Consider the following 19,023-nt stretch of genomic DNA (forward strand, 5'->3'; position numbering starts at 1 on the left):
AAAAATGGTGGGGCAATAGGAGTAAATTAAAAAAAAATGGGAGTAAAAAAAAAAAGGAGTAAAAATAATAGCTTTCATTAGAAAGAGGTATTCTACACTTAAGTCCTGAAACTTGATGCCATGGTTACCAATTCCAGTTTCCTTACACCTTCTAAAGCTGAGGAAAAATAAAGCTAAGACACTACTTAAAGAGCAAACTATTTTTTTATTTCCAAATATCTTGTAATTTTTCACTTCATTTGTCATTGTAGCACATAATCAGATAATTGCAAATCAGAACTGACTTGTAACACATAGCAATTCAGAAATGTTACAGGTTAAATAAAAAAAAAGTCAAAAAATCCTCCCTCAACATACTCCAAGGTGGTAGGTAGAACTCACCGTTCTAGGAGACTTCTACTTTTCTTCTGTCTTTTGCACAGATCTCAGGCAGAAGTTACACCCAGGCCTGAACTCTGGTACAAATTTGTTTCTAACAATACAGGAAGTAATACTTACAGTTGTACAGTTTAAAATGCTTATTAACCATATTCTTTTATTCAGAAAAAAAAAAAATCAAGACAGACCACCACAACTGTAGTTACTTCATTTATAGACATAAACTTCACAAACTTTGGTTACTGAAGTAAGAAACAGTCCTAATGGCACATTAAGGTCCAATTAATGCTCATTTCTATGAAGAGGATTTGCATCACTTATAGATATCTACAATGATAAGGTAAGAATTTGCAAAGCAGCAAATTGTGGTTGCATCTCTGGTTCAGCTGCTTTGCAATTACAAGTTTGTGCCAGAAGAACAGTGTCTCTTAACCTTCCCTTGGACAGTTAAAAGCAGTCTGCTCATACAGCTGCTCATTCACAGCAGTAAATTCAGCATTTTGCCACAACCAGCTGGTCCCAGAAGAACATACTGGTGTACATAAGCAGGCTCCTGAAAATATTTAATAGGGAGGATAGAAAATACCGTCTTTGTTCTACAGAGTAAAGCAAATCACACCAAGCCCATCCTCCTCTGAAGAAGTGCACTTTGCTCTTGGCTATTCAGGGCTTGGTAACTGGCAAGCTCCAAAGTGAAGGTTGCTGAGCCTGATGTTAGAGAACGCAAAACGGTTGAGTAGCCCTGGACAAAATGGACAACACAAGTCAATTTAGGATAAAGGGAAGCTAAGTTAGCACAGAAAGCTGCTTAGGTTGAGGGGGGAAGGGGAACATCAGAAGTATACTGCAACATAAAAATAAACACAGTAAGTTTGTTTTTATAATATTACTGTATTAAGAGTGCAATACATTTACCAGTCAGCCTAATAACATACTTTTTGAGCAACTACTCTCTGTAAAACCTGTTTTAATAGTGTTTACTACTCCTCTGACTTAACAGTTGAAAACATGCTCATTTAACAATGTGAATCAGGCACACACACTACTAGATTTGTGGGCACTTGCTTCAGGCCTTCAATAGTCAAAATACAATAAAAAACATACAACCATCCACAACAACAGGAAAATTGAACTGAAGCCTGATTATTTTTAAGAATATAAAAAAATATCAATTTGCATTTTACCATTAGTAAGATAATCACATACCATCATTTCTGCTAGTGGAACAGCAGCAACCACAACTCTGTTATCTTGACGACTCTGAATTTCCTGAATACTGCCTCTCCGCTGTGCAAGGTCAGCGAGTGCTACACTGAGATGATCTTCACTTACTGTGATTTCTAGATTCATCAGAGGCTCCAGTACTTGTATACCAGCTTTTTTCAAAGCCTACATGGAAAGGAAGGACAGTTATGTTTAGTCCCACACACACCTTTTTTTTTGTTAGAAAATTGACATAAGTACTTGCATAACTCAAGCTAGCACTGCCTCTCAAATTCTCTACTTCCAAAAGCTATGAAGTCCCCAGCGAGGGCATTACACTGTCAGACTAGAACAATTTCCAGATATCAATAACACACGTATTTTCCCAGTAGTGTAGCATGCTACTGTGTTCAGCATCTTCGAGTTTCACTGTACCTTTTGCATGCAGCGGGAGACGCAGGCTGATAACATGGTGTGGGAGGTGTCAGGATGCACTGTCAGCGACTGCACTGTCACATCTATATCCTGCACTGGGAATCCAAGCAAAGGTCCTAGGAAAAAAAAAGAAAAAAAGAGATAAAGTTCCCTAGTATGCGCATTCATACCCCTGTTCGCAAAAATGAAGTTATTTTTTAATACATTGCAGTATGTAAAACTTGTCTATTGAAACCAAAGCTCATCTGAAATAGTGAAAGCTTTTGTTTAACAAGAAGCCAGAATATCTTGTATTTTCCTTTTAAACACAATGTTACCACACAAAACCTGATACTAACCCACTACCAGAACTGCAGGGTTAACTATTCCACAAGGGATGAACCACATCTAGTGCCCCAGGTAGGTTATCTCCCTCCAACCCAGGACTTTCAGCCAGACCAAAAACTGTATTAGATCAGATGGGACATCTGAACCACATCTGAGGAAAAACACATCCTATATGGCTAGATTTTTTATTTATTTATTTAAAGCATTTAGTGGCATGAATTTTAGGCTGGAGACAGCATCATTCTGAAGTTTCTTCAAGGAGCATGGATAAAACACACAGTCAACACTCACTCCCACAGCCAGAGACAAGAGATGCCTTCAAACTTAACAAAGCAACGTGGAAAAAACACCTCATGCTTCTTCTAGAATAATTCTCATTTATCAGTCCATTACCTGTTAATTTTGCTGTAAGGGCAAAATTTTTCTTTGGCCACAAGTTATTAAATATTTTTAATCACTTTAAATTCTCTAGAAATCCCACACTTTGCAGTTAGATAAGGCTTTTTATTGTCTACTTTAATGGATTTAATGTATTTGAAAATAAAAACGTCAGTGACTCTAATAGAAGTGGTATGCACGTGTTGGCTTCCCAATCCATTTCTCTGACATCACTGAGTTTACATGATGTCATCAAGCAAACGCCTCATCTCCTATACTATACTAGATTAAAAAGCAAACCAAAAGAACCCCAAGCTCACTGTTGAACGAGAAGAAAACCTTAAAACCAAAGGAATGCTGACTTCCATTCCTGGCACAGAGAAAGGAGCATTTGGCAAATTTGTAGTTAAGGAAATTTTAGAATTTTCCTTTGCATCTAATGTTAATATGCACTATCTTTTAGTTTTCAAGCTACCCAGGAGTTTTTCCTCCTAGAAACATACTAAATTGCTTTTTACAGAAATGTTAGACCAGTATAGCTGTCGTAACACTTTCTTTACCTTGAATGCATGAATTCATGACTCCATTTTCTATAGCTCCTTGGAGTTCTTTGGGTAGTACTTCAATGACACTTGCAGCATACTTGATGACAGGTTTTGTCATTGCTTTCTCCCCCAACCTGGGCCTCACCTCTAACTCTGCAGTTACAAAGTGTCGTTTATCTCCTACTGTTTTGTCCAATGTATCTGCAGAGGGAAAAAAAAGGCAAAACAACCATTTGTGAAAAAAACTTACTTGTAAAATTCATCTGAAAAGTTCCTCATAAGATCCTTTAAAGTAAATCAAGCTACAAAACCAGAAACAAGATGTTTTATCCATTCACCCATTTTACCTGTAGCTTGGGCAGCATTTAGGATGGTTTCTCTGTATGCTATCTGAAGAGGTCCCAAATAAGTCTCAATTCCATATTCACGTTTGATTCGGTCATGAATGATCTCTATGTGTAGTTCTCCCATGCCACAAAGAATAGTCTAGTAAGAAGAGAGTTAAGAGAGAAAAGGAAAAACATGCAAAACTCAGGTTTTAACACAAACTGTTTAAACAATGACTTTCATGCTCTTAATAGTCTCTTAAAAATATTTCAGATTTTAAGGAGCCTAGATTGCTTTAGGTCATCTGACATAAACACCACAGAAATGAGAGGGTAATTACCAGTACAGTGACCACTATAAAAAAAAATGTCATCTTACATTATCTTTAAAACTGATTCAAACTTTTTTAAATACAGAACTGTCAAAAACATGCAGAGCACAGGATGATTGCTTCTACTTGTAAAGCGCAAGTGCACAAGACTCGATTTTAGTTTGATACACAGAACTTTGTACGTATATGACACAAACATTTAGAGTCCTTTTTATGTAAGAAAAGCTCAGTACACAAATGAACTAACTGAAAGGTGGTCTTGACAGTTTTAAAATAAAGCTTGGTTATAAGGTGAGCAGTAGAAGATTCATCTTACTTGTCCTGTGTCAGGATCTATCTTCACTTTTAAACTTGGATCTTCACGCTGAAGGCAGCTCAATGCATTATCCAAGTCTGCACGTAAGTATCAAACAAGAGAATTCAGTAACCCGAGGATCACAAGGAATGTCTAAACATCACTTTCCTCATAAGGTCAGATTCTCAGAAGGAATCAAAAGGGCCTCAGAGAAGCACAGATTTTGGCAAAGTCAACTCAAATCACAAGCAACTTGCATCTTCAATTCTCAAAAAAATTATCGCATGCTACGGAGCGCTTTAACTTACTAAAAATATTATTTTCAGAGTGATATTTTGTAGTTGTATGAAGACAGAACATAACCAATAAGTGCTTCATCAAGTCAGTAAAAAGTAGTAAGAAAAATTTTCAACTAACTCTTGTATGATTTCCTTAAATATTTGATTACTCCAACATGTGTCCTGGTTTCAGCTGGGATAGACTTCTTCTCAGTAGCTGGGACAATGCTGTGTTTTGAATTTAGTATGAGAATACTGTCAGTAACACACTGATGTTTTAATAGCTTCTAAGCAGTTTACCCCAAGTCAGGGACTTTTCAGAACTGACCTGAACTAGCCAAAGGGATATTCCATACCATAGAATGTCATCCTCAATATATAAACTGGGGGAGTTGGCCAGGGGCTGCCAATCGCTGCTCAGGGACTGGCTGGGCACCGGTCAGCAGGCAGTGAGCAATTGTATTGCGCATCACTTGTCTGCCTTGGGTTTTCCTTCTCTCTTTTTGTTGCCTTTCTTTCATTAGTTATTATTATTAAATTTTGTTTTACTTGAATTATTAAACTGTTCTTATCTCAACCCACGGGTTTTACCTTTTCTTTCTGCTTCTCCTCCCCATCCCACTGTGGGTGAGCAGAGTGAGCAAGCAGCTGTTTCGTACTTAGTTGCCAGCTGGGGTCAAACCATGACACATGAAAAGGTTCAAATGCAAATTATTTTTTGTGATTCCCCATTATCTTAACTGCTGAGGAAAGGAGGTACAGAATGATAAACTCACAGCTGAGGCTGCATTTATCTTATGCTCTTCGGTGAAAAAACCACCCAGACACCACCCCCACCACCCCAAAACTAAACATCCAGATTCCCCCAGAACAGGAACACCTTACAACCCAGTGCCTCAGCCTGCAGACATGTTGCTCCAAATCTGCATTCTACCTTGTTCCATTCCATCATCTACACTGGTAATTATCACTCCTCCTCTTCACACTCAACCAAGCTCAGTTTTGTTGGAGTGATGATACAGAGTTTGAAGCATGTATTTCCAAAAAGAGTCAAACAACCAAGTTCTCTGGTACAGATTCTTGGGAAAGGCAGTAAGATTACAAGTCACGCTGCACAGGTGAACCATAACCAGACACACAGAAGTCTTGGTAAGTGAAGACTTCTACACCATAAAGTAAAACTGTGAGTGCCAACTGAAAAAAAAACCAAACCCAAAACCACATTTCAAGGTTATTTGCACTCAGAACACTATGTACAGCACACCAGCGAGTCTGCAACAAAACTAGGCATGACAGGAGGAAATGGAAGGGCCTCCATCTCTTCTCTAAAAATGAGGAACTACTACTTTTTTAGATTCAAAAATTAGAAAAAGTTCTAGTACTAGTACTGCTTGACATAGTAATAGCAAATAATATTGACAACCACAACCTAAAATGTATCTTCTTTGCGAAATGCCAAAAAGGCCCTTAGTAGATCACTGATTGATAGATTTGGGCAAGTCACTCATGTCAACCAGGTGTGTATGGATTGGGGACAAGCATTGTTCCTTACACATGAGAACATGGTAATGCTTGAACACCTCTTTTGCAGAATATGTTAATCATATTCTTCAGTAGTTACGTTGTACCTTGTTGTTTGGCCACTGAAGGAGGTTCAATTGTGCAGAAGAAGACTGGGTCAGGGATCTCAACACCTGCCAGCAGAAGGCTCTCTATGTCACTGCTAGACCTCTTCTCTCCCCCAGCATCCCTTCCAGCTTGGCGTGCTGCAGCTGCTGCTGAAGCCTTTGATGACACTATGGTATCTCCAGTGGCACTCTATAGATCAACACCCAGTGACCCAGGAGACACAGAAGAGAGGATGGTATATGGAAGAAAAATCCCCAAACCAAATAGAAAAACCCAGAACCACAAACCCCAGCCATTTCTCTTCCTCAAAACCACTTGTGCTAAACTCCTTATTTATAAACAAATAATTATATAAAATTTAAATATTCTAATATATGTAAAGATATAAATAAAATAAATAATAATAATTAAAACATTTATTAAAAAAGTAAAAAAGCCACCTACTGTAACTTCTCTCTTCAAATAACTAAAATTACCTGAAAAGAGGAAAACCTGCGCTCAGATTTAAAATAACATTTCTTTGTCCAGTTCACTGCATTTTAAATCTTAACTTACCAGTCAAGATATAAAGCCACAAAGAACGGTATTGGTAAATGAAAATTTATGTTTATGCATGCCAAAGTTGTTTACATTTTAGAAAATCTATGCAAATGAGATTATGCAGCCTGTTCACACAATAAAACACTGAAGGAGTAAACTAAAAGAAGCAAGCATGAAACGAACTTATTTGAACTGAATTAAACTGTTGCTTTCAGGTAACTTATTTGGAATATCACTGTCCTTTCCCACAGGAGGTGTCTCCATGGCACTGCATTGTATTTTAAGTGTTACAATATTGATAGAAGCTCAGAACCCTACTGAAATACACCTTCAGTTTTCAGTTCTTTCCACGTAATCAGCACTACATCTCCCACGTCAATTACTGACATTTGTACATTGTAGTACTTCACTTTAGAGGGAAGTACACGTACATGTACTTCAAATAAAGCAAGTTTACATATGTCACAATAATCAAAACCACATCTGAGATACAATACCATAGAAGTAGCAAACACACTAGTTGAACAAGCTCCCTTTCAAGTTGCACCAGGGGAGGTTTAGATTGGACATTAGCAAAAAGTTCTTCACCGAAGGGGTTGTCAAGCATTGGAACAGGCTGCCCAGGAAAGTGGCTGAGTCACCATCCCTGGAGGTATTTCAAAGACATGTAGATGTGGTGCTTAGGGACATGGTTTAGCGGAGAACTTGGCAGCCCTGGGTAAACAGTTGGACTTGATGACCTTAAAGGTCTTTTCCAACCTAAATGATTCTATGATTCTTACAGAATTAGTATTTTGCATTACCCGTTTTAACCCAACAGCAAGGGCAATGTTGCCAGGCATTAGAGATGGTATTTCAATCTGCTGATCAGCAAAAGGCAGCAGCAGCCGGCTCATTCTCTCCCTGAAAAAGAAATTCTTGTATTAATCGGGACTTTAACAGACATTCCAATGCTACACTAAAGCACAGCCCTAACTTACTCACGTGCAATTTTTGTTAATGTTATATACAGCTGACTGAGGTTTCAGTGAACCTGAGTAAATCCGAATGAAAACTAGTGGTCCACGACATTTATCATGGAGAACTTTAAACGCTAGGGCACACAGGTCATCCTTGTACCACTGTCTGCAAAATAAAAAGCACAACAAAAAGCATTCTTGTATGATTAGTCCACTCAAACTTACATTTACCTAAATTTCCGCTCATTTAAGAAGTGATATGTTTGTTATTGTAATATTAATATAGACAGATTTTTAAAAATAATTCATACTAAAAAATATTAACCTAACCAGTTTCAGCTCCAGTAGGACATATAAGATATCACGTGACTCGTCCAATACTAAAGATGATCCCTAAACCCCAATTTTGTAAAATGGCAATATCCTCAGATTAAAAATAGGTTTTAGAAATCTAATATGCAGCTTCGACAACTGGAGATAAATGCGTACAATTCCAGTAGCACTGACCAAAGCAGGTTCAGTAGTCCAAGTGTATTTTCATGTTCACACATCTCTATTGGTATTTAATACCTAAAACCAGTAAACATCTTTAAAGATGTGAATGCTTTGTTAATATTTTTCATTTTCTTCTTTTATGCTTTCCAACTTATTTTTCCTTTTTCCTGACCCTCCTTTTCTCCCTGTACTTACAGAAAGTCATATGAACGCTCATTAGGTGCGGGCAAGTACATAGTAACAGCATCCAGTAATGGCTGCACTCCTTTGTTCTTCAGTGCACTACCACAGAGTACAGGTACTGCTTTCTGAGCTAGCGTGACTCTGCGGATAGCAGACTGTAACTGCAAAAAGGAGTTATCTTCTGTTAACATGTGAACTACAATTTGGCCTTAAAGTGCATTGCAGCGATCAGATATTGCTAACAAATCCCCAAAAGTTAAAAAGTACGTTTACAACTGTAACTTCACTCATTCAAACTGCTTTCACTGCTTTTCATGAGCTCCAAACCATAAATCCAAATGTTTAGATGCTAAACCACTGCTTTTAAGATTTCTAAACATTTCATGCAGATCTGCACCTGTTCTTGTTTTTCTAACAGTCCTTTTAATTCAGAATGTTTTATCTCCCCATTTTCAACATGCAGTGCCTGAAGATCCAACCAATTCATAGCAGTTGAGATGCTACTTCTGTTAAGAAGAATCAACAGCTTGTACACAAACTGTACTGAGTCTACCTGGAAATTTAATTCACCTTTCCATAAACTCTTCTTCAGCAGCCTAACTTAAAAAAACCCCAAACAACAAAACAAAAAACAACAAACCACCAACCACCTTCCTGAACAAAGGTACCCTACTTTTACTCATGCCTAGCATGTCTGAGAATCATAGTTAGCCCATTATCATATAAAATTCATACTAAAGCTTGAATATACTTTGTCCTAAATTCACAGTACTGTAAATTCACTACAAAAGCTAGTGTGATTTTTTTAAAATAAAAAAATACACATCCGCAAAATCATCATCTGCATGTGCCAAAAGGAAGAAAAATGCAGCCCTGAGAATAAGAACTTGCAAGAACTTGTTTATAAATAATGAAATTTAAAAAATACCTTGTCAGCTGGTATTAAGTCTAAATTTTCACTATATTCTCCTAGAACCAGTTCAGCAAATTCATCATCCAGATCTGCAACCTTCAACAGAATAGTTCTTTATTATTTGGCATATGGCAGTTTCACAGACAAGTCACAAATCTTAATTATTTAGGATATATAGCTAAACAGAGCAGGAACAAAGCCTTTAAAGACATCAGATCATAAACCCATACCACGGAAAATTATGGAAATGAAGGTTTCAAGGAAGGATGGGGGACAGGGGCAGGAAATAAATCAACTTATAAAGCTGCTGTCAGGTAAAATATCAGTGGGAGAGCTTGTACTTCTCCTTGAGACTGAAAAAACCTGCAGTCATACAGTGACAGCCATGAAGGGTATAACTGAGTGTATTTCAGACGTGCAAACAAGGCGAAGTCTAAAGTATGCAGCAAGTAATCTTTATGAAACAACAAATATAGAGCTGGAAAAACCAGACAAGCCTTCAGGGCATTTTGACCTTCTTCATGTCAAAGGCTTGTAGGTCCAAGAGCTGATCTGGTTTTCGAACTGTACCACTTAGCTTGACAAGTAACTATTCTTTAAACCTCGTTTCATATACACTCTTGCACTGCCACAGACTCGGGACACCCTATGTGCAGCAAGGCATTTTGCCCCTCTAGTGGCTACAACAACCGACGACATGCCGAAATGAATTGCTGATAAACAATTAGAAGTCTAATCAAGCTGATAGTTACAACACGAGAAAGGACAGCTTTCATTTATTTAAGTGAAAGCAAAGTGTTCAAGATGGCCAGTATTCGAACTACTAAATTTTACAGTGTTTCTGATAAGAAGTGTCCATAGTCTAGAAAGCATATAAAAAAATACTACACAAACACAAGGTTATTTCAATTATCACACTACTGGTCCACCTCTTCCTGCTTCAGAAAAGGATCAGAAACCAAAGGAAAAAAAACCAACATTGTTCTTACAAACCCTTCTGTCTGACAATACATTTCTGAAGATAAATGGGAGTGTTACTACTCAGCCTCTTAAAACCAGGAAATTTTGAAAAAACATCGTTTATGGGTTTTACTTGAAGTCAGAGCAATATAAAATGGATATCTGATTCTGATATTTTAAAGGAATCATAGTGTTATTCAAAGTTGTATGGAGGGCAGCCCTTTCAGCAAAATGGATTGATATCTGAGATAGACCTCCCACATTTTTGCTTATAAAATCATGCATTCAAATGTAATCACTGCAACACTTTTAAGCTGTATATAAGCAAACTGAATGTAATAAGGAAAACTTTTTACTTGGAGAGAGGACTTGCTTAGTCTCTCAAGTATAACCAAATCTTCCAGTATCATCATGTCATCATGTCAATTACACAAAATAATGTGGGACCTTAAAATGCCAGTGAAGGGAGAAGAAAAACACTCGGGACAAACTATTTCAAATGTTCTGTACCTTTGAATGTACATCTGTACATTCAACAGGCAAATTATTATTTTACTTCCATTAATCCTTCCATTCTTCACCCCTTCTAAACTGTCAGCTGCGCAAAACCTGGTAGCAAGTAGGTCAAGTTTCTGTTACCTTTCCTAGTTTCAGTAGGACAATATATGCTAAACAAGTATTTATACCATTCTTTCCTCATCTCTCCCATGGACTTTTTGGATGGATCTGGAACAAGATTTATGGTGTGACTCAGCTGCCTCTCACACAGTATTTAGTGCCACTTTGACCAGCCTGCAACACCCCATCCCACTTCCAGCTGCCACTCCAGAAAGGTATGGATATCCTGCAGGTTCTGAGTCACATCTACCAGGCCTTGTGTGAGTGCCCCACATATCTTTTGACATCTAAAACAGTACAAGATGCCAAGTTAGCCAACTGACTGTGAAATTTAGCTTTCGTCAGTTCCCTATTTATAAAGCAGGGAGTATTTTCCATTTTACACATGTATTGTACAGCCAGGGAGTCCAATTCTCTATATTCAGCATATTTTGCCACCACATATTAGCATTTACAAGGTGCATTAAGTATCTGACAGATGGAAAGGAAGCGAAGAAAATCTGAAATGAGTTTGATAAGGACAAATGCATAATCTCACACCTAGGACAGAACAAATCCATGTGCTGATACAGAGTGGGGATCAACTGGCTAGCAAACAGCTCTGCAGAAGTCAGCCAGAGGGTCTTGCCGGACAAGTGAGCTTGAGTCAGCAGCATCCCCTTCCAGTGACGAAGGCTAACCGCACACTGGGCTGCACCAGGAACAGTATAGGCCAGGGGGCCTCAAACTTTTTAAACAGGCGGCTGCTTGGTTTCCCCCCCCCAACCCCCAGCGGGGTGGGGGGGGCCGGGGGGGTCTGTAAATACCGGGGGCCAGACTGAGGACCCTGGGGGGCCATATCTGGCCTGCGGGCCGTAGTTTGAGGACCACTGGTATAGCCAGTGGACTGGGGCAAGTGGTTAGTACCCTCTACTCTGCACTTGTGAAGCTGCATCTAAAACACTGCTTCTACGCTCCCCAGTACAAGAGAGACCGACAAAGTGCAGGAAGTCCAACTGAAAACCACTAAGATGGCTGGAGTGCAGCTGGAGGGCCAGAGAGACAGGCCTGTAACTCAGACAGGCTATGGCAGGATGTAAATCCATCTCTTACTACTTGAAATGGGGTGGTGGCGGGCCTGCCTCAGGGACAACAGAGAGTGCCAGATTCTTCTCAGAGGTACACAAGGAAAGAAAAAGTACCACTGCTGCAGGTTGCAACCCCGTAAATTCCCTTTGGACAAAAAGAAATATGTTTCGCTACAAAGATAATCAAGCACTGGGACAGGCTGCCTAGACAGATTGTAACCATCAACCTTAAAGACTTGAAAACTCAAGGGAACAAGGCCTGAGCAACCTGACCTAATGCTGAAGTCAGCTCTGCTTTGAGCAGGTCACTGCACCAGACACCTCCAGAGGTCCCTTTCAGAGGTCCCCTTTTTACAGTTCTAAAAAACAGTGTTAAATATATTATATATTTACTTTAGAACTTTACTTGTTCTATTAAGGTATTTCTGGCATCATGGACTTCTTGGAATAGGTTGGGATCATCAGCCTCCAGCAGCAACTTTCGCTCAAAATTTTTTCCATCATCCAAATCAGAAGTAGATTTCCAAACTATTTGTTCCTTAGTCACAACATCAACCAGTCCTCTGAAGGTCTTGGCTTCCCCAATGGGCAACTGCAAATAGAGCGCTGATTTTAGATAGCTCCAAAAAATGACGAAAGGAATTCCATTCAAAAGAAAGCAAATAAACATTTAATTTCTAGGCTTACCTGTAAAAGCAAAGGTTTTGTCTTCAATTTTTGTTCGATACTTTCAACAGCATATGTAAAACTATATACAAAAAACAGATACTAAGTTACAAAAACTTAATGTCATAATAGGTTTACCATTCCTTATTTACTGCAAAAATTATTCCTACCATTACACAAAAATACACATATGCATAATCAAAGATGTATATAATAAGTATTAAAATAACTGGCTTGTCTACACTCAACAGCAAAACTTATTAGATACATTCTGTTACAAAGGTTTTATTAATGATTACAATAACAAAATACCTTGCCCTGGTTTTGTCCATCTTGTTCAAAAAGCAAATTCGTGGTATCTGATGTTTGTCCGCTTGTCTCCACACTGTCAGAGTTTGGGCCTAAGGCAAAAGACAAAATGGAAACACTAGTGCCAACAGCTGAACTATACAGTCCCCAATACCGCTGAGGTACTGGGTTCAGAGGACAGAAAGGAACTGTGCTGGGTGTGTTGTGACAATCCCATTGTGAACTTCACATGCAGCTTTGTCTCATCTTACATCTCACCTGCCATCATTCCTCCTCCTTCACTAAGGGCAGACAGGTATATGGTCAAAGGAACACGGGAGAGAAACTAAGCATTACAGGGCATATATACAGAAAAAACTCAGTCATGTAGAGACTTCAGACTTTATTGACAAGCTACTTAAGTGTACCAGGCAAGCATTTCTGTGGCTACATGTACAACACTAAAAACTACTGTGGTTTTGCTAGTAATCTGTGTACTGCTGAGCCACTTATGAGATGCATTGTTATTTGAAAATTAAAACAGGTACATATGAAAATCAGTTCCGATTCAGAAACAGTCTCTTATCAACATATAGAAATAATGCAAGAATTTCCTACACAGTTTTAGCAAAAACACAAGCAGATCTAATTGTTTTGTTCTTGGGTGTGGTGGGCTGTTACTCAGTTCAGGTTCAGGTTTATATATGATGGCACCTGAATTCTAAGTTAAATAATGTGACTCACACTGATCAAGCATTCTCTCATGCCTCACCTAGGAAAAAGGGATGTCCCATAGAACACCACGATTTCACAACATGTAACTTTTCTACAGGATTGAACATTAAACCATCCCATGCTACGAAGTCAAATTCCACCTTTTCTGCACTATGCCCCAAAGAGCATGTTAAATAGGCTGTTGGGGAGGGAGAAATTCTGGCTCAAATTTACTCATTTTCTACATGAAATCTGAAAATGAGAAATGAACAGATATTTCTTTCCATTGGTACAGGTAGCTAGAGGCATTCAGCTTAATCAATGTGTATAAAGGACAGCAACAAAACAAAAAAACACCAGACTTTAATGGGAATCCCACCTATTTGCCCCTTATTACCATGGATATCCCTGTACAGTACAGAACTTGAAATTAAATGCTCAGCTTCTTGAAGCTGAATTTTGATCAAAGCATCAAAAGAGATAATACTGAGCAACATCTCTGTGCTATCATTATTATTATTTTGGTCTGATTTAAGTCATTGCACACAAAAAAATAAGTATCTACCAGTTATTTTTACCTCAACACCAGCTGAAGCATCAAACACTGCTACTGCTCCATCCAGGACTCTCAAGCAACGCTCAACTTCCACTGTAAAGTCCACATGACCTAAAAAACAATCTTCCTTTTACACCATCATAATTCAAACAGGCAACATTAACAGTTTTACATTTTTAAGTTTTACATTACAATTTTTTTTTAAATCATGTCAAAACAGCCCTGTCTTTACCTGCAGAGAAATAACACCCATCAGTCCTTTAAACACAGAAGACTGTTACACTGCAATCCCAGAGCCGAGAGCAATTTAGTGTGGAAATGTCTGAGTTCACTTTAAACAAACTAGATTAGGCACCAGAAAACAAAGCTGAACAGAGCTCAGTATAGGCCTTTTCACTGATGCAATTAAACCAATTAAATACAGCACTACGACATTCTACGACATCCCACCTCATCTACTCTCCCCTAATAGTATGAGTACTGCTAAAGCGTAGTACCTGGGGTGTCAATCAGATTGATTCTGTAGTCCTTCCAGTCAAATGTAACAGCAGCAGACTGAATGGTAATACCACGTTCTCGCTCTTGTACCATAAAATCTGTCACTGTGTCCCCATCATCAACATCTGTGAACAGGAGGCAGGACTACAGTTAGGTACGTAAATTATTCAAAAGCTGAAATTGTCTTGGAATACAGACACTGAGAGAGATTTGGAAACACTGTCCCATATATATATATATATATGCTATGAAACTAGTCTTTTTCAGAAAATTGTAATGTCAGCCAATTTACCCAGGCTCCCTTTCCAGGGAACAAATGCTCTGTAAGTCAAAGACAAGCAATTCTAACAACCTTTTTGTTGTTCTTAATCATAACTAATACCATGAGAAACTTAAAAACCAAAGCAAAGATCAAAATCACAATCAAACTACAGTTTTAAATAACCTGGCTCCACTTATTGTATCAACGTGACTGACATTTTAAAATTTAGTAATTAAAAGGTAATTAAGTTAAAACTAAACTTAAGTAAAAAAAAAAAACCCAAACAATTAAGACGTTGAGTTTTACTTCTGTTTTTTCTTATTTTCATTAAAAAGAGAAGCAGTTACAAATTTTTAAACAAGCAGGCCACCAAGTTAACCACTCCACAAGCCTAACATCATCTACCATTCTCATACACAGTAGAGAACAGGAAATTAAATTCAAAAGTCAAGAAGTAGCACAAGCGGAGGCTGCTGTGACCCCTTCAACCTTGACGAAGTTTGTGAGAGTTGTCGAATCAAGGAATTCTTCATGTGCTATGGCTTTCAAAAGAATGGTGACTTTTTGTTAATCTGGTTTCTTTACAGGTTAGGAAAGAACTGAAGGAACAGCTTTACCAGAAAGGCCAATAAGTAGCAAAGAAAACATGGAGATACTCTAATTAAGTGTTAAACAAAACATAATGCACTGAAACTAAAAGAAATACATGAACCTATGACCTCTCAAAATACAAATGCCTTAGAACATAATGGAACGTGCATTAAAATGAAATTTTACAGAGCACAACTTTGGAACAGCTGGCTTTACACTAAGTGTAGCAACCTCTAACTGCGATGCATGTTACTGCATACTATTAAATCTCTCAAAGCTACTGAAATACAAAAAATACTCCTAACCTCCAAGTGTTCTTATGTATCCAGAATAATACAGCATTCTCTCTGTTGTCGTAGTTTTCCCTGCATCAATGTGGGCCATAATGCCAATGTTTCGGATTCTGCATAAAGTGAAAACATTGCTTTTACTGCAATTTTTTTTTATTCATTGATACTGTTATTTGTATAAACAATTACTACCGACTGAGAATAGCATACCAGATGAATAACATTTTCCCTCTGTGGCATATACAGTATACCTTCTGATACTGAAGCACATTAGTATTGAAATTGTGAAGTCTTGACGTTTTGATGAGGTAAACAAGAGACAGTCCAAGACTTCTCTGACACCAAAACTCTTACATATTGAAATGTCAGAAGGCTAAAAGTAAGGAAGTACTAATTTTAATTTGGAACATGCACATGACCTATGCACATAATGGGCACACAACCCCTGACTTTTTATCACATCAGTTCCTTTGACTGCCAGTTACATCCAAAAATTAAGCTAGCATGACATACCTGGATATATGAGGATTAATGACAGAATGTAGAGACTTAATATCTCCTGGAGACAAACAAAACAAACAAACACAACAATCTGTAAGACTGATCCAAATGTAGCAATTATAGATTTTAACAAAACTAAATATATTTCAGACAATTACAGAAAAAAAAAAGATTTAGAACCACAACTCATGACAATCTGCAATTTTTAACACCTCAGATATGTACATCTACAGATATGTACACGTTCATTTTCAATAAATCTCACTCTCTCTCAGATAAATTCTCCAGAACAGCTGTAATTTATAAACAATAGGAAAAAGCCAACACAGAAAAGCATCAGCAGCACAGCAAAATCTTACTGTGCAGGAGCAATAACAAAACATGCCACAGTTCAAGACAATTGTGATGATGACATTCACCTGAACCAGCTATTAGGTAACAAATTTCAAAAGTCATTTCTCCTTTAAACACTGAAGCTAAGACAGCATAACTCTCAGGGACAAAATGCAAACTGACCTAAGTTAAGAAAACATGGTACTGAGGAGTTTTAAATGCGTATTTTCCTGAAAGATATTTCCTTTCTCATACCCTGTTTAGCTGTAAAATAAGCTACCAAGCTAAATTTTTATGAAACTAACTATAATTCAGTAAACCCTGGCAACGCCCCCAGAGAAGGCATCGCTTCCCTTGGCTGACTGGTGTCTCGGCCACTCCTGCAACTGCAGCAAGAGAAGGTTCCAGAAGTCCTGGAACTAAGGCCAATAAATAGGGGCATGTGCAAGCCTCTGGGGTGCTCTCCACACTGAACACCCCTGTTGGCAGGTCTGGGGCTGGATCCAGGACTGGTGATCTCCCTCCCTCTTTAGCTCTAGCTTCTGAGTCACTCTCCCCTTCCTGCAGGTGGGATTTGACAATTCTAGCACGCTTCACAACTCACCTGACTTCTTATACATCTGTATCTTTCCTTTCTCTTATTTTCTAAAGGCTTTATACCATACATCTACTGAGAAAAGAGCAGCAATACGAAACACCTCTTTCCAGTCCCTGAACCTTTTAACTGTTCTGTTTGTGTGTCAGACACCAAATTCTATAAATAATGACCAAAAGATAAACAATAAAACACAATTTAGAAAGTATTCTTACTCATTTTTAGAGTAATCTTTACTATTACGAAAATAATTTAAACTTATACCTGGTGCAGAACTGTACTTTCTTAGACTGCAGTCTTGCCATGTTACGCTTACGAGTCTCATTTTTGTCTTGCTGAAATACACACGCTTAAAAGGAAAAAAAACACAAACCCATACAGAATACTTATCACTATAAATAATTACTTCGTAGCTACATTTTTGCCAGCTGTAAAAAACTAAACTGAAAAAAATATCTACAGGAACGGATACTGTTGTTGAGTATTTATATAAGCTCAAAATACCAGCAATTTGGAAACAAGAAGCATGAAGTTGGTAGCACGGTGGTTTAAATCAAGTCCAATCCCAATGTTATTTGGGAAGTCCAGTAAAAATCTGTGATGGCACCAAAACATGCTGTCAGTAGCCACAATATTTTAAATAAGTCCAGTGATTTGTGTCAATAATATAACTTTAACAATGACAAGTGTTAGGTAATTAGAATCCCAGAACACTAAAAAAGGTTTACAGAAAAATTACAAATCCAACTTTCAAATTCTGACTATGTGAAGTCCAGTTCCAACATGAAATTATATCTTCAGTTCAGATTACTGAATTGTAAACCAAAACCAACAAAAGTGTGTTTACTCTGAGTAACCAAACTACTTCTTTTGCTCACAGTGGAAGTATCAAAATTTGAGGAAAGAGTTTACCTCATTGCATAGACTTGATGACTTGAACGCGTTCACCGAAAATTTCCTCACAAACCTCAACATTCTGACTCCTGTACCTAAATCTGTTCCCTGCCAAGACAGGTAAGGAAACATTGTACAAAACATTTACATGGAAGTAATATAGCTACCGGTCGTAAACAAGTCATGAAACTTTTCTGTTTTTCAAGTTAGATCAGGTTACTATTCTTCACATTGCTGCTTTGCAGGTTAAATCGGTGTCAGATCTGTAAAAAATGTTATTAAGCCCTAAAAATGCCACTTAATGCATGCCCACAAACACTTAATATATTTCTCAAAGAAATCTGTGAACAATAAAGCTGCAAATTCACCATCGGAGTTTACACTCGCGCTCAGATGAGCTCCAGGGTATCGATTACCAATCACTGGAGCATAAACAGGTCTCCCGATTTTGGAGGAGGAAAGGGGGCAGGGAGAAGCACGTATTTGGGATAGAAACAACACAAAATATTAAATACTATGCGCTTTCAAGCGCTGCCAAAACCACTGCGACACAGAGGCCAAGTGCGAAAGTTTCAGGAATATTCCTAGCCGGCTGCGCTTTGTTTACGGAGGCGATGTCCAGCTCTAGCGACCTTACGCTCCGCGGCAGTTTCGCGCGAAGGAAGGCGCCTGCGTGCAGGCCGCGCTCCGGCCCCCGCCGCCGCGCCGAGCGGGCGGGAGCGGCGCCCTCACGCTGCCCCTGACGAGCCGACGAGCCCCGCCGCCGCCTCGGCGGCCGCTCCGCAAACCAGCGCTGCCCTCCCTGCCGTGCTGCGAGCCGCCGGCACGTTACACCGCCGGCGCCCGCGTTACCTTCTGCCTCCGGATGAAGAGTTTTAACGCGACCACGCTTGGGCGGTCGCTTTGGGCCCAGACCCGGCGCCGGCCGCCACGGCCACCATGCCGCCGGAAGGCGCGCTCCTCTTTCCCTTCCC

General features: G+C 38.8%; 1 protein-coding gene across 1 annotated transcript; it reads right to left on the bottom strand.

Moving 5' to 3' along the window:
• Window positions 1–185: 185 nt before the first annotated feature.
• GFM2 (GTP dependent ribosome recycling factor mitochondrial 2) lies at window positions 186–19,023 on the bottom strand. Its single transcript, XM_040579761.1, has 21 exons — window positions 18,902–19,023; window positions 18,068–18,157; window positions 17,420–17,504; window positions 16,240–16,285; window positions 15,742–15,839; window positions 14,583–14,708; window positions 14,108–14,196; window positions 12,840–12,928; window positions 12,549–12,609; window positions 12,268–12,453; window positions 9,232–9,312; window positions 8,316–8,464; window positions 7,651–7,791; window positions 7,470–7,569; window positions 6,126–6,315; window positions 4,241–4,317; window positions 3,614–3,752; window positions 3,282–3,467; window positions 2,017–2,132; window positions 1,585–1,767; window positions 186–1,120 (listed from the first exon to the last, which is right to left on the bottom strand). The coding sequence occupies exons 2-21, from the start codon at window positions 18,128–18,130 to the stop codon at window positions 992–994; spliced, it is 2,334 nt and encodes a 777-aa protein (XP_040435695.1). The 5' UTR covers window positions 18,131–18,157; window positions 18,902–19,023; the 3' UTR covers window positions 186–991.

This window comes from Falco naumanni, chromosome Z (genome assembly GCF_017639655.2).
Source record: "Falco naumanni isolate bFalNau1 chromosome Z, bFalNau1.pat, whole genome shotgun sequence".
Taxonomy (NCBI): domain Eukaryota; kingdom Metazoa; phylum Chordata; class Aves; order Falconiformes; family Falconidae; genus Falco; species Falco naumanni.